This window comes from Rhea pennata, chromosome 16, assembly GCF_028389875.1.
Source record: "Rhea pennata isolate bPtePen1 chromosome 16, bPtePen1.pri, whole genome shotgun sequence".
NCBI classification, from domain to species: Eukaryota; Metazoa; Chordata; class Aves; order Rheiformes; family Rheidae; genus Rhea; species Rhea pennata.
In genome coordinates, this window is record NC_084678.1 from 14,749,954 (window position 1) to 14,765,381 (window position 15,428).

General features: G+C 53.7%; 1 protein-coding gene across 1 annotated transcript in view; it reads right to left on the reverse strand.

The window, feature by feature from the left end:
- Window positions 1-439: 439 nt before the first annotated feature.
- LAMA5 (laminin subunit alpha 5) overlaps window positions 440-15,428 on the reverse strand; it is a 91,909-nt gene continuing 76,920 nt past the window's right edge. The window contains exons 51-80 of the mRNA XM_062589202.1: window positions 14,875-14,986; window positions 14,173-14,343; window positions 13,279-13,475; window positions 13,054-13,170; window positions 12,695-12,849; window positions 12,033-12,174; window positions 11,637-11,739; window positions 11,313-11,426; window positions 10,638-10,817; window positions 10,084-10,226; window positions 9,654-9,839; window positions 9,260-9,396; window positions 8,540-8,693; window positions 8,270-8,403; window positions 7,987-8,149; window positions 7,386-7,517; window positions 7,059-7,210; window positions 6,524-6,656; window positions 6,075-6,215; window positions 5,841-5,971; window positions 5,591-5,758; window positions 5,367-5,499; window positions 4,954-5,111; window positions 4,645-4,831; window positions 4,088-4,240; window positions 3,840-3,999; window positions 3,571-3,701; window positions 3,209-3,299; window positions 2,465-2,593; window positions 440-1,909 (exon numbers count right to left, since the gene is read on the reverse strand). Of these exons, the coding sequence (XP_062445186.1) occupies window positions 1,755-1,909; window positions 2,465-2,593; window positions 3,209-3,299; window positions 3,571-3,701; window positions 3,840-3,999; window positions 4,088-4,240; window positions 4,645-4,831; window positions 4,954-5,111; window positions 5,367-5,499; window positions 5,591-5,758; window positions 5,841-5,971; window positions 6,075-6,215; window positions 6,524-6,656; window positions 7,059-7,210; window positions 7,386-7,517; window positions 7,987-8,149; window positions 8,270-8,403; window positions 8,540-8,693; window positions 9,260-9,396; window positions 9,654-9,839; window positions 10,084-10,226; window positions 10,638-10,817; window positions 11,313-11,426; window positions 11,637-11,739; window positions 12,033-12,174; window positions 12,695-12,849; window positions 13,054-13,170; window positions 13,279-13,475; window positions 14,173-14,343; window positions 14,875-14,986 (4,362 nt within the window). The 3' untranslated portion in view covers window positions 440-1,754. The remainder of the gene's footprint in view (window positions 1,910-2,464; window positions 2,594-3,208; window positions 3,300-3,570; window positions 3,702-3,839; window positions 4,000-4,087; window positions 4,241-4,644; window positions 4,832-4,953; window positions 5,112-5,366; window positions 5,500-5,590; window positions 5,759-5,840; window positions 5,972-6,074; window positions 6,216-6,523; window positions 6,657-7,058; window positions 7,211-7,385; window positions 7,518-7,986; window positions 8,150-8,269; window positions 8,404-8,539; window positions 8,694-9,259; window positions 9,397-9,653; window positions 9,840-10,083; window positions 10,227-10,637; window positions 10,818-11,312; window positions 11,427-11,636; window positions 11,740-12,032; window positions 12,175-12,694; window positions 12,850-13,053; window positions 13,171-13,278; window positions 13,476-14,172; window positions 14,344-14,874; window positions 14,987-15,428) is intronic.

Here is a 15,428-nt window from a genome sequence, read left to right on the forward strand (position 1 = left end):
CTGTTTGACAAAGGAGAAGAATCACTTCCCTCAACCTGCTGCCTCTACTCTTGCTCATACAGCCCAGGATGTGGTTATCTTTTGTAGCAGTGAGGGTGTGCTGCTGACTCGCATCCAACTTCTTGCCCAGCAGGTCACGTTCTGCAAAGCTGCCAGAGTTTGTTGTCCCGCATACACTGCCGCGTGGATCATCCTGTCTCAGGTGCAGGTCCTCACCTTTGTTGAACTCCTTGAGGTTCAACTGCATGAACTTCAGAGTGCTACCACTGCAGGTAGCATGCTAGGAATTACGGCAGTAGCTCCTAGAGATGCTGCCAGAGAGGGAACTGCTTGTGGCAAATACAAAGATAGGGTCCCATGGTGACATTTCCTGAGGTGGTGGTTACTCCTCTTCCAGGTCTATGTAAATCTCTCTCATACTTGCTCTTCACTAGTCAAGTGAAAGAGAGTAACATAGAACTTTATTGAACTCCAAAGTATGTACCAGTGATTTACAAAGACCATCTTTAATACTACAACTTAAAAACAGGTCATAATTACATTTAAGATAGACATGTTAAAAACCCATTTTACAATATTTACCCCTCATAAAAAAACAACATAATGATATAAGTTATAAGTCCATTTTAGAAGCAAGATTTTTGTCCCCAAGTGTCTAGATATATATATATATATGTATATATATATACACACACACAAATATATATATGATGTGTAAGTGCACAAGTGAACTAGGTGGCTTGGGAGAAAATGGTTTTGATTTCAAGTGAAAACTGCACTACAATAGGAGTGAGTTAAGCCAAACAGGAGAAGGTAACTGTTGGAAGGGCAGGTGAGGGCAAAAATGACACATTTTAAACCCAGCCAGGCTTAGAGGTAACCTTTCTTTATTTTTTTCCCCTTTCAAGCAATGGTTTCTTCACACAACAGGACTTTTGCCAGTGTATCTAATGGCACTGAATGTAACTGCAGAGTTTTATGAGTCTAGGCGTGTCATTTGTGATGTCCTCCTATTTTTCCCTCAGCAACTCTTCCAGCCTTGCCTTTTTTTTTTTATAGTTTTGAATTAATCTGAACAGAAGAGGCTAGTTCTGTAAACAGAATTTCATCTTGAAGCCCCTCTTGCACAGCTCTTTGCATAGCAGTGGCAGGTGAGCCTAGAGTGACTTGGGGGTTAAATGCATCCTTGCATTTGTCACACAAAAGTGACAGAATTAATCCAGTTTGTCCTAACTGCATTTGTTATAAAAGAAAGGCTGCCTAGAGCCTTTAGCAGAAGACAGTCTGTGCCTGTTACTAACAGCCTTGAGTATTTTGTGATCTAAAATCTATGTGCATTGTAAGTGTGGGGAAAAAGGGGACAGGATTTATGATATGAGTGCATGGCTGCTGAGTGCTTAAGCCCACACTCTGTAGAGGACACGAGCCATGTGTCAGAAAGTCCTGCTGCAGATGATTGACCGCTGGGGAAGGCGTTATTTAGCCCTAGCTCCTGCTCAAACTTTTTGGTTATATTTATAAAACATGCCCCTGAAGTGCAGGGACGCTTCTCCCCACTTTTCTCCCCTGCCCTCCTTCCCCATAGATACCTGGCCCCTCTCTGCTTTTGGCCCCAGACATGCACCTGCAGGCTTGCTCTGCAGTTGCTGGAGATCAAGTATGTTTGATCACTGTTAATCAGATTTAGTAGGTAACAGCTGGGGCCCAGGGTGCAGTGCAGCCTTCCATCGGTTGGGCTTTTCACTGAGGTGCACTTAGCGCATGGGACAACCCTTAAGGCTAACTGAGCCCCTGACAGTCCTGGTTTGCAGCAAGCTCACGCGGCTCCGGTTAATCATCAGGTTCCTTATACAGCCCACGTAATGAGGGTGTGGAGGCAATGGCAATACTGTGCTGGCCTTGGCTGTCTCTGCAAAAGGAAGACGTAAAACCAAGTATCAGGCTGGTTACTGAAGGGCATTGCCAAGCCTGGCCGAGTGCCATGAGGGCAGGGGCTGCGGCACAGCTGCTTCGGAGCTACTGGAACAAACTCCAGTCTGACAGTTGCTGTGTTAACTGGTCCTGTGGCCTTGCTGAGCGGCTGTGTGATGTCAAGTTCCCCCAAATGTCTCTGGCAATGAACCACAGGAGTCTTCGGGGTAAGTAAGCAAGCGAGCTATATCACAGGAGGCTTCCCAACCACCTCCTCCCTGCACCCCCCCCCCGGCAAGCGCTGCTGACACCTCTGGCAGTAGCCACTGTCAGCCCAAGGGTACTGCTACAGCCGTGCAGGACCCCAGAGAGCTGCTCTGGGACTCCCACCCTGAACTGCTGCGGTGCTGGGAGAAACGGGCATGCGGCACAATGACTTCATTTGAGGCTGAGCAGGGAATTAACTGCCTCTTAAAACAGCAACAGTAACTCCTTGGGCTTTGTGGTGTTTTGTTCTAGAGCCGAGCCGTACTCCACAGCGCTCCGGACTCACCTGGCAGCCCTCCCAGGTGGAACGTCGCCCTCGCGCTGGGTGCAGGCAGCTGGGACCCCTGGCTGGGGCCCGCTGTGTAGTTTGCTTGTGTGTCCACATCAATCCGGATTATGTTCTTCCTTTTCATGACTTAGAAGGGAATAGAAAGTCAGAGTGGCTTCCTCAACTGGGGAGCAGTTCTACCTCCTCCCTCCTGCAGAGGCCTGTTACCCCCCCCTGCACCGGGTAAAAGGCCCAATGCAAAATCTCAGCCCTGGCTCAATGGCGAATGCTCCAATTGCTAAGTTTTGCAGCTCCCAGGTTGTGATAAAACACTCCCCTTCTAAAACAACAACCTCAGCTGCGGGGTTTGAGCCCTTTGAACACAAACTGAGTCAGGTTGGAGGCAACTGGGCTCTTGATCCTAGCAGAAAGTGTTAATAGTGGAACAAGCTGAGGCTGGGACTGCTGCTCCAGGGGCTGTGGCAGGGCGCTGGGCACCCAGGGCAGCCCCTGGCAGGGGCCAAGCACCACCTCTCTCCTGCTCATCAGGTGTGACAGCTCTAACAGGATCAAGCAAAGCAGCTAATTAGAAAATGATGTACTAGTAGCTACAATTTCCTTAATTAAGTACTTGCAGGTGGGAGCTGGGCTTTAAATACACAAGGAAGGGGACTAGGCTCCCTCCTAGGAGATGGGAGCAAAGCAGCAGAAGCCAAGCTCCAGTCTGGTCTGCTCTGAGCTGAGTGTTGGCTGTCACCTCACCTGTGATGGTGTGCCATTGACCGTCGCAGAGAGCCGGGTGAGCCACCGATGTCGAGAACTCATCGGTCCCAGTGTGGGCGCTTGCAGTGACCTAAGGCAATGAGACACACTCGGTAGATGAGGCTGCTGCTGTTACTCTTTCCCTGCAGAAAGCTTAGCTGCTCCACAGGGGCATCTCATCTTGCAAGAAAAGGTGCAGCTAGAAAATGGGGACCTCTCCCCACTGTGTCCCTCTGGCCAAGCTCTCCCTGGGAAGCCCCAATGCACTGGGGTGGCTTTGGTGTCAGACCTCCTCCCAGCTCTGGAGGGGCTGCGTAGAGCTGGCGGCTGGCTGGGCACCCACTAGCCCACCCTCCTGCTACCTTTGTCTTGTCCGTGTACAGCTGGAGGTGGGGGTTTCTCCTTGTGCCGATGTGGAAGATGAGGCCGGAGGTGCTGCGGGGACGGACCTCCAGTGTCACCTCCAAGTCCTGCTCAGTTGCCACTGTGTCAGCTGGAAGGAAATGCCACTAGTTAGGAGGAGGATGGGGAAAAGGGGCTTCCTACAAGACATGTTCCTCCCCGTTGGTGGTGGGCTTGGAGCAGCAGAGCACCAGGGGCTGTGGGGGCCAGCCCAAGCTGCTGTGGGTACCTAGGATGATGGACCCGCCCTCTGCAGAGAAAAAGATGCCGCTCTCCTGGGCTCCCTCGTAGCACGGTGTCACCCCGACAGTGCGTGAGGGAAGCCCGAGGGGCCTCCCGTCCAGCTGCAGGTTCCTCAGGCACCCATCAAAGCTGGAGGTAGAAGAAACCTGTGGAAAGAAGCAGCGGGAGTGAGCACAGAATGGCTGGGAATGAAACACGTGCAGCAATGCCACAGGATCATGACCAATTCCTTACCGGGACATGAGCCTTGGCCATCCCAGCTGGTGTTCCCCCCACGTAGAAGGGGGTCTGGGCTAGGAAGCGTCCTGCAGTGGTCATGGTGGCCTCTTGGGCTCGCAGCCCATCAATGACCAGCTGGGCTCGGCTCTGGTCACGGCTGAAGAAGACCTGCAGGGACCAGAGGTTAGTGCTGGGGCTGGGGTTTTCCTAGTGCAGGATGCTGCTGCATGGGCTGGACCGGGAAGGGGGGCACAAGCGCCCAGCTCTCCCCGCAGGCCCTGGCATCAAGTGTGCAAGTCTCTGGGACTCCCTGGACATCCTCAGCTTGGAGGTTCAGCCAGCTCCGGCAGTATAGCCACTGTTCCCTTTGCTCCTGCAGCTCCCATGCCACCCCAGGACCTTGGATGTCCTTTGTGCAGTTGGGACCAAGGTCCAGGGAAGGTCTGAGCTGACCTCATGCACAGGCACTGGAGGCAGCTGGTGATGGAGTTAAGCCCCTGCAAACAGCAGGAGATGAATTCTGAGACTGGATGAGTCCTCCCTCCTTGCCGAGCCCAGGACACCCTGCTCACCGTATGCCACTGCCGGTCCCGGTACTTCTCTTTGCTACGGATCCGCAGCCGGTGCCCACCGAGGTCTGCCAGGAGCACGAAGTGCCCATTGGAGATGAAGAGTGCCAGGAAGGCGCCCTGCTCGCCGGCAACGTAGAAGAGCAGCCCATTGGAGGAACTGAGCTTTGCTTCCAGGGAGAAATAGGACCTATGGGGAAGGGACCATGGCTCTGAGTGCCTTGCCTTCCTGTGGCCACGGGCAGGCAGGGGCACCTGCTCTCCAAGGCCTGCCCTTGGCTACCGGCTGGGTCAGCCCACGACAAGCCTCACCTCTCACGGAAAGAGCCTGGGATCTCCTCGAACTCCCAGCGGCTGCTTGGGGAACCTCCGAACCGGAAGCTGCCTCTGGCTGCTCGGGGATGTGGGTGCAGCCGGCAGCCGCTGTCCTGGTCATGCCGCCGGTCCTTTGAGGCAGCCTTGCCTGGGATCTGGGTGAAATGAACCCAAAAATGGGGTGAGGGGGAGCACCCTTGCAGGTGGCACCCCTGTGCACGGCTCTGCCAGCCCCATGCCCCCAGGGGTGCACAAAGCAGGGACAGGCAAAGCGGAGACCAGAGGCAAGTCTTGCAGGAGGGCCAGGAGCTGTGGGTGTCAGAGGACAGGGGTGCCCAGCAAGGGAGGGAATGGCTGGAGAAGACTGGAGATGTGGGGAATTTCAGCAGTTGTGGGCCCTGGGTCGCTACCTTGGGTTTCCGTCTGCCCTTCTTCGAAGGGACTCTGAGCTGCTGCGGCTGCTCCCCCCAAGGACAGCTCATGGTGACGTTGACGCTCCGCACGTTCTGCTGCAGGTCCACGACCATCTGGGGGTCCAGCTTCCTACAGCGCACAGAAAAGGGATCTCCCTGTCACCAGGACACGGGAGGCAGAAAGGGACTGAGCCCCATCCCTGGCTCCCTCCAGCACTCACCGCTTCACGAAGACGTTGCTGATGCAGCCACTCAAGTTGCTGAGGGTGCCCAGCTCCGGCAAGCCCCCAAGCTGGAAGAGCTGCTGGTCTTCCTGCCGCCGCTGCCTCCGGCTGGGGCCTGCTCCTGGCACAGCCTCCTGCAGCTCATCGTCCACGTACAGCCGGACCCTGTGTCGGGATCAGCATTGCCTGAGCAGGGTGCTCCAGTGAACTGGCGCCCCCAGCCTCCTGAGGGTGGCCTGGGACATACCCACGGACATCGCTGTAGAAGGCCACGTAGTGAGTCCTGTCGTCTGCATAAGTGTTTTTCGTGGTGAATTCAGTTTTCGGCATGTTCAAGGCCAACTGGCCCCCCTTGAGAGACACTTGGCAAATCCCCTCCTGGGAAAAGCATCACCCTGTTACTGTTGAGTGGCCAAAGCCCAGGGAAGGGCCTGTTTCCCACCCCACCTGGAGGTGCTCACGTGCCCACCGGAGCTCCCACCTGGGTGGCATGGTGGTAGAGCAGCCCGTCATGCTGGCTTGTCCGGAAGCTAAAGCCACTGTAGAAGTCCTGCAGCTGGGGCACATTCTTCAGGGACAGGGTCAAGTAGCCATGGCCATGGAAGTTAACAGAGCGAGCCACCTGTGAGGGATACCGTGAGAAGCACGATGAGAGAGCATGACCCACCAGCCCCACCACAGTTCTTTGCTGATCCTGGACAAGCCACTGAACCTCTTGGTGCTGCAGTTTCCCACAGGTGGGATTGCAGGAATGTTGGGAATACAACTCAGTAGCTTGGGTCCTTGTTTGGTCAGGGCACTGAGGAGCTGCTGGCTTTATTTCCCATGTGAATGAGCCTGTCCCTGCCTTTGTTTCCCCAGCAGACCCTTTCCCTGGGCCTGGGGAGGCAGGTGACTCCGCAGGCCTGGCTGCTGCAACACTTCACTTACCAGGAGGTCTGAGGTGCACCCATAGCTCACACCAACTGTGCTCATGCGCTTTAAGTCAACGTATTTGCCGAGAGCCTTCAAACCCTTCATGCAGCCCCGGATGGGCCCCCCCGTGGGGAAAAGCGCTTTCAAGCTGTGGGAGAAGCAGATGGTGTTACCAGGCTGGCCCCAGGCAGGGTCTGGCACCATAGTCTCATCCAGCCCTTGGTACACAGCACCCATGCAGGACTACAAAGCCTTAAGCATGAGGCTGCTCCCAACCACCTGGCAATGCCAAGGAGGGCTTGGTGACACACCAAGGAGCAGGTTGCTCCCCACGGAGATGTTGGATCCTCAAGCCCATGGTGATGGGCTGGAAGAAAAAAGCTCCTGGGAGCTTTGCAGGGACCCAACCAGCAGCCTGGGATCCAGTGAGGAAGCACTGGTACCACACCAGCCCTTCCCTAAGGTGTTAGAGGGTAAGAAGTGAACTCTCCTGTCCCTGGCCTGTGCACATGTCCTCAGCCCTGTAGTGCCTACTTAGGGCTGGACCCACCTGGGGGGCAGCACAGTCGGGGGCACACCACCCAGGTAGTAGGAGACAGCATTCTCCAGGGAGTTCTCCTGCTCCACCATGAAGACGGTGAGTCGCTCCAGCCGCACAAGGATGCGTTTCTTGTTGTTCATTTTGAGGAGAAAAATCTGGATCTGGAGACAGAGGGGAAAATTGGGGCAGCTGAGTATCTTGAAAGGCCCTCTTCCAGGGGTTGTGGCTACACTGCCTGGCTGGCAGGAGCTGTGGCCCGAGGCCCGTGTGTGGCTGCTGCGTCCCTGCTTGGGATCAGCCAGGCATGCGTAAGCAGGGCACTTGGACACTCCTTACCGCTTGGTTTGTGGTGCTGCCGATGGCGAGGGAGGAGGAATTGCCGCTAGGTTTTGCCATCTCCAGGCCACCACTGAAGTCATAGTAAAGCACCAGCTTCCCATCCCGGATGGCCAGACAGAGGAACTGTCCCTGAGGGAGACAGGGTGGATGCTCAGCACCCCTGGCCCCATGTGCTGCCAGGGAGCCCAGCCCACCTTTTAGCACCAGCAGAAGCATGTCCCACCACTGGTGCCTTGACCTGAGTCACAGAGATGGTGATGGGAGAGTTCTCTGGAAACAACAGCCCTGCGGCAGGGCATGAAGAAGGTACCATGGGCTGGAAATGCCCCTTGCAGCACTGCCTGCCCCAGTGAAGGCTGGCCTGGCATGGAGGGTCTACAGAAGGGCATGGATGCCCGTGGAGTTAGAGAATCTTTCTAGTACGGGACAAACTCTTCCCACCTGCTCCCCTAGAAATTCCTGCTAGCAGGAATGGGATTTCCACTGCCTGCCTGCTAAATAGAAAGTCTTGATCCAGCTCCCCAGGAAAGCTGGGGCAGGCCCAGGTGAGGGATGAAGGCTCCCTGGCTGCCCAGAGGCCAGGGGAACTGACACCTGCCTCATTCTCCAAGAAGAAGAGGATGCCGTTGTAGGAAACCACACGGATTTCTTGCTCAAAGCGCTTGGTCGTGCCGAACTGGCTCTCAAACTTGATCTCTGCATAACCAGTGCCATCAAAGTAGGAGCCGTCTGTCAGCCAGGGGTCTCCTGTGGACTTGGACCTGAGCCATTGGAGAAGAGGGGATGAAGCACCACTGCAAACTGAAGCTTGCACTGCTCTGGGGCATCCAAGGGTCAGAATGGGGGCAGAAGCTGCCCTAGGCCTGGGTAGGGTGTCCTACCTTGCACAGGGCTTCTCTGCAGTGGTATCCAACTGGAAGGTGCGCTGGAAGTTGTACAGACTCACCACCTCCTCATTCAGTGTGTCCAGCTCCAGGCACCCACGGTAGTTGGGGTAGCGCAAAGTGGGAGGGGGCTGGGAACAAAGCCAGCCAGTTAGGGTGAGTTTGATCCTAGTTTCCCCATGAAACACGGCATTTCCCCCCAGAACCTCCAAAGGTATTGCTGAGGTCTCAAAAAGACTCCAAGCCTGCACCTAGAGCTCATCTCACCGTGAAGCTGGAGGGGAAGCCACCCACATAGAAGACCACGCTGCGTGGGTCCAGGTTGAGCAGCCCCTGCTCCCCCTTGGCGATGCTGTCTCCCTTGGTCTCATGCACCGTCTGCCTCTCCACAATCACTGACATGTGTCCATACTGCAGGATCCTGTGGTAGGAAGTGAGGGTCAGGATGAGTAGAGATCCACAAGGAGGGACTAACTCTGCTCTCCCCAAGCACAAAAGCCTCCTTGCAGAGCCCTGCAGAAGAGGGCTATATGCCCCCATGGGGGAGCCCTGCAGCAACAAGGCACTGAAAGAAGCCAGCCTTAACATTATCAGCACTGTCACAAGGCTGAACAAACTCGCTACAAAGACATCTTCATTTCTCCTCTCCCACAGGTGCTCTCCAGCCCCTCTGTGATCTGATATCCAGCAGGAGATAGTGTGTTACCTCAGTGCTGACCTGCCCCAGTGAAGGTTGGTCTGGCCTGGAGGGTCTACCTGGGCTTGGATGTAGTGCCATCTGCATCAGCTACTGGGAGAGTCCTCCAATGAAATTCTTTGGGATGCATCCCATGACAGCTTTTCTCCTGCTCTTCCTCCCCTCCTGGACTCCTGCCATGCTTCAGACAACTGCTGAGTTTCTCCCTTGAGGTGGTCATCTTTGTTCTCCCTGCACTGGCTGTCCCTCAGAAGTGTCTGCCATACTCAGTGTTTGTCTCTGTTTCCTACCTGTTGATGCTGATGGTGGCAAACTGCTCTCCAATCTCCTCGTCGATGGTCAGGGAGGCCGGGTCCTCGTCTCCCAGTTTGTAGACCCACTGCACTTTGCGGTCCTTGAGTACAACGCCCATGTAGTCTCCAGAGGCCTGAATGCAGGGAAAAACACAGATTGGCATTCAAGCTCTCCAAGATGGGCAGGAGTGTCAAGTGATGCTCTCCCATATGGACAGGAGCTGTTCTCACGGTGGTAGGACATGGATATGAAGGTGCACCACTGCACGTCTGGTGCTGAGCATGGTGGCAGAGGGAGGCTGGGCAAACTCCATCGCCTGTACTGCCCTCCCCCATGACTGCATCCTCCTATGCTACTCCTGCCAGCAATGCCCACACAGCCTTGTCTTACCTCTCGGCTGCCCAGGTACAGTACGAACCGCCCCTCTTCAGCTGTGTCCTGGTCCTGCTGCCTGCTCTTGGGCTCGGGGTTCTGGATGTAGAATTTGAGGGATGTGTAGGCTGCCAAGTCTTGCAGGTTGCTGGGCATGCGGACCTGCACACCTGAGCTGCCATTGAACTTCATTGGGACTTTCACCTGGAGGGAAAGAAATCCAAACCCACAGGACTGAAAGCACTGTATCTCCTCTCTTTCCATTGCCAGCTCCGCCAAGTCAAAGCACTTTCTAGAGTTTGTGCGCAAGAAAGGAACACTGTTGGTCCCACAGCTCCTCTGGATGCTTCTCCCACTCATGTACTGCCCTCGTGTTTGCCCTCATCCACCCGAAACACCCCAAACCCCTGCTTAGTGCTCTGCAGCCCTCATGCTCCCATGAACCTACCTTACTGGCCGCATTCCTCGCCTGGGTAATGAGCTGCCGGATCCGCATGATGTTCTCTGATACAGTGGCGTTCTTGTTCCTTCTATTCTCCAGGCTGCTTAGCTTCTCCAGCAGGAGTGGGATGGTGCTTTCCAGACTGGACACTGGGTTTGGAGAGGAGCCAGGGTTTATCAAGGTTAGTGAGGAAGAGAGATGTGAAGCTCTTTTTGGGGGGTTTGAGGCAGTTTTGAGACATGCAAATCAAAGCAGTGGCAGTTGGGAGCAGAGCCACAGAATTATCCCCTAAATCCAGCAGCCTCGATGGTGGATTGTGAAAATACTCCAGTGCATGCAAATCCCTGCAGAAATGCATAGGTGACATGCACTGCAGGGAGAGGAAAAAAATTAAGGTGTTAGGTATGAGGCACCCAATCTTAGCTGCTGCCTCCCTCTACTCTTGATCTGAAGCTGCAAAGCACAGCTTCTGAAAGCAAGGTGCTTGCTAAGGGCAGACATTTCTGTGCGCTGACAGATGCTGAACTCAGCCCAGTGGGCCTAGCATGCTCAGCACCCACCGGACTTCCTGGCATCCTGGACTGCCTGGTTCAGGTCTTCATTTCGAAGGTCTCCGTATTGGTCCTTCCATTCATCCAGGTTCTTTTTCATGGTGTTCAGGGTATCTTCCACTTTTGCAGCTGTTTTGTTGGCCTCAGCTGCTGCCGCTTTGGCATTCTGGATTGTCTCCTTTGTGTCCTCTGCAAGAAAAGGAGAAAAATCTCTGAGACAAACAAGTGAGAGGAGGAAGAGTCCAGGTTGTAACTGGAGTTAGCTGTATGCCAACCCTCATGAAGAAACAGGCTGAGGGGCTTGCAGGAGAGATGCTGGAGAGAGAGACCTCTGCAAACCCAGGTACGTTTATCTAATGTGAAGGACTCCATATTAGATGAGGATGTGGTCCCTTCCCACCCCTTCAGGGACTTCTAGGATGGAAAACTGGGGTGGGCAGTAGGAGAGCTGTACATGAGTGCTGTTATGCCTGCCTCCTGAGGGAACACTGACCCCTCTGCTTCACCCCTGCTCAAAGTCCAGTCATGCCCACAGTTTCCCTGCCTTGAGAGGGGAGGATGTAGATTACAAAGGGATTTATAGGACCACTTTACAAGAGCAGGCTGTGAGGATTATGTGGGTCATGGCCTGGGTGCAAAAAGGGGCAGGAGCATCTGCCCAGCAGCAGCTGCCTCAAGACAAACCTTGGTGCCTGCCCAGCATGTCCTGTATGGACTGGAGCTGGCTCAGGAGCTGATCCTTCTTCACGCGAAGGCCGCCCAGTTTGTCCTTTGCTGTCTGTAGGGTGCCTTTAATAGCTGCAATTAATTGAAGGAAATGTATAAACCCACATGCCCTGTGTTGGATCTCAGTCCAGCCCAAAGGACATGACACCCTGCCACTTCCACCCACAGTCACTATCCAGCCTGTGCTAACAAACCCGCCAACTGCTCTCCCCGCACAGTGATCTGCTGTGATTTCTGCTCTCTTCCCAACCTCCTTGTGTCTGTGCAAGGAGCCTCTCTCACCCCCATTGAGTTTTCTCTGCTCTCTCTTCACAGCCTCTTCAAGGTTGCTGCTGTTGTTCTTCAGTTCTTTAGAGATGGCCCCGAGGTTTTCTGACATGACGTTCTATAAAACAAATATGCACTGCCTAGGCCACAGCCTGAAGAAGAAATCAAGTCCCTGGTCTTCAGGGTGTGCTGCTGGGCTGTGACAGGTAGAGGTTAACAGAATTGGACTAAGGGACACCAAACCCCAGGAGCCTGGCCCCAGCCTCAGCAAGGGAGATGCTGTTCTTCAGCACAGAGTATAGTGGTGAAGCTCTAGAGGGAAGGGGCAGGTAGGGTCCAATACGGGGCTGTCGAGGGGACAAAGGAGGGTTGGATTTTGCTCATCCATGCAGGGCTCCCCACAGCACATACCATCAAAGCCTCGCTGGCTGCCTCGTTAGCATCCTGTGCAGCTCGCTCAGCTTTTTTCACAGCTTCGATGATGCTGGCGTAGGCATTGGAGGCATCAATTGCTCGCTGGATAAAGCCATCCTGGTTTGTGCCCTGGATGATGCTGTGTTTGAAGATGAAGCAGTCAAGTCCTTGCAGACAGCTCAGGGTGGGCTCCTGCCCTTTCCCTCATGATCAGACCCCTTCTAGCTCCTCCATACAAAAGCCCTGGAGACTGCACCCTTGCTCCCCTGCCACAGGCTCAGGGTGCAGCACCACAGGCACCAGCCCCCTGCGACAGCAGGGGACCATGCGCACATCTGCTTTGAGAGGCAGGGTGCGTGCCTTGGTGAAGGAAAATGCTGACTCCCTGTTACTGCTGCTGGTCTAGAGCAGTCAGAATACAGCCAGATCAAAGAGGTCGGCTGATCATATCACAAGCGTCATGCCACCCAACACCAGCTGCCCCCACTTTCTACTGCACGCAGTGATGGGATGAGGTGCTTGGCAGTGATGTGCATGTGGGCCAAGCTCCACAGACATAGTTGTGGTTGAGATGGAGCATTTAGTCTGAGGTGAGACAGGGCTGGGTAATGGCTCAGTAATTACTAACTGAGCAGCAGGGAGACAGGTAGAGGTGTTACCTGGACAGGTTCCTTGCGAGCTCATCCAGGAGGTGGGCATGCTCCTCAGCCTGCTCTACAATGGGTATCTTGCTGCTGGCCGGGGAGAACTTCTTCACTCGCTCTGTCAGGGGCAGCTTGGCCCCATCCAACAGGGCTGCCAACTTCTCGTACTCCTGCAAGGATGCACATCATTCCCAAGAGCTGCTCGTTGCCTCTCCAGGGAGGTACGGACACCTGTGCAGGGCTGGTCACCTGGTTCAGTGGTGCCACAGCTGCTCTGTACTCCCCTCCTCTCCTTTACCTGCCACTGATGTGGAGCCGTGTAGCCCTATTGCCCCCATTCTCTCCGGCCAGGCTGAAGCACCTCCATCACTCACCTCCTTTGCACTGTCCATCTTCTGCAGGAAGTCGGAGACCTGTGCCAGTGAGTCCTTGGCCATCCTCAGGGTGTCCTGCACCACCCCATACTGCTTTTGGAGTTCCCGGCTCTTTTGCTAGACATACAGATGTGGAGTTAGGAGCTGGAGAGCACTAGAATAGACCCACTCTTACTGCATTTGTACTGTATGGCTGTCAAGTTCTCCTGGGGAGGGAAGATCTACCTGACTATCCTCCAGGTTGTTGCGATTCAGGCTGTTCAAGTCCTCTGTTTGCCTGGTTTTATTCACAGCCTCATTGAGGGCATCACGAAGGTCCATCAGCTCAGAGCTGTGCTGAGCCAGCCGCTCTCGGATGCTATTCAGCAGGTCCTGGTTAGCCTCCCAGCGGGCGTATAGCTCGTTCTTCACACGATGCAGCACTGAGGACAGAGGAGACAAGACCTTTTTTGTGTTAAAGGGCTCTTTCTGTGTTTGAGCTGCAGAAAAGCTTGATTCTGGTCTCACTTTGCAGATATTAAGGCCAGAAGAGACCATCCTCCCTCCTTCAGCCTGCACAGCACAAGACCTTATCCAGCATCATCTCCAAACCCACGTTAGTTTGAGAGGCAACATCTCTTTTAGAAAGAGATGACTGAAAGATTCCACATGTTGGAAAACAGCTAGCTAAGGCTGGTTCCAGTGCTTCATTATTGTAAAAAAAAAAAAAAAAAAACAACCAACCAACCAACCAAACAACCAAACAAAAAACCCTGCTTATTTCTAGTGAGAGATAGTTTATAATTCTAGCTTTCAGCTAAAGATTTTTGTTGTGTCCCTGCAGCACCTGGTACAGCCAGCTATGTAGTATGGCTCTGTGTGGAAGCAAAATCTGACCCCTTGCCTCTTGCAAGAGATTCCCTCAGGACCATGGAGCTGGCTGGGTAGCAAGGTCTCTGCTGTTATTCCGAACAACTCTACTGGACAGTGAACATGAGGAAACACGAGGGGATTTATCTGCATCTATATGTAATAACAATGACTCCTATTTCTAAGTGTTGTTGTTTTTCATCATCAAACAGAATTACTCAACTATTATAATCAAAAGTCCATAAAAAAAAATCCCAGAGCCAGACTCACGCTTCTGAGCCTCCTCATGCTCGCGCCTTGCCAGCACTTCATGGCTGCCAAAACTCCTCTCCTTCATCTCCTTCAGCATCCTCTCCACCTCGGCCATCTTCTGGCGGAACTCCTCAGTGGAAGTAGTGCTGGTGTTTGTCGTCCCAAACCTGGCCATCAGCTGCACCAGGTCTGCAGGGAAATCCAGGTCCCCCATTAGCACCGACTGACCCTCCGCAACCCACCCAAGCTCCTTCCTATCTCACTCTTGACTGACCACAGCCAGCTTTCATGGCAGTACTCAGGCACTTTCTGAATTGCTCATGATCGCCCAGGAGCATTGCCACGTTTCTGCCCCCTTTGCCGTTACCATAATACACGCTACACCCCAAGAACCTTTTTGTGGATCTCTCCTAGATTCAGTCACTCTCTGTTTTGCTAAATCTCTCCTGGAATGGTAGTGCAGACAGCCCTCGTCTTCTGCATTTTAACAAATATTTGTGCAAGTTTAACATGTTTTTCCAAAAATGGTGCTCAGCCGAACAGCTGGGATTCACAACAACCCTGGTCTACTTAAGTAGCTAGAAGCCTGTGGGGATCTCCATCACATTTGTATTTCCCCTTCCTTTTTCCAAGACATGCAGTACACAGTGATGCTTGCAAAGCAAGAGTGTGACATTTCCAGCAGGAAAAAACTCACAGAGAGACGACTTTAGCACCTACCCGCAATGCTTTTCTGGATGCTTTGGATATCTAGCAGGAGCTGCTCCCCACTCTGGTAACTCTCTCTTGTGTGCTGCTCTATCTGGTTTGCTTCTCTTTGAGTCATGCTCATCTAAAACACAAAATTCCGGTTTACCTGAAGCATGAGATTACGTTTAATGTGACCTGTCAGGGAGGCAGTGATGTACCCAAAAGGCATGCTAGGTTTGGGAAGGTGCTGCTTTTGAGCTCCCTGAACCAAGAGAGTCACGTCTCCTGCAACAGCCTGCCCCGTGCACCACGCTGGGGCTCCCGAAACAGCCCTAAGACCAGAGAGGACAGAACTGTCCCATGCTCATAACGCAGTGCAAGGTCACAGAGCCTGGGGCAGACAGATCTGGGTGCTGAGCAGGAGAGAGAGGTCTGGCCATTCAGAGCTTGTACACTCACACACAGAGGTGGGCATTTGTCTGCTTAGCTGCCCAAGGGACGTGAGACATCCAGTAGAAACCTTTACCTCTCACTTTGATTAAAAACAAGGCCTCCAGTCCTGCTCAGTTTATAATTTCTCTGAA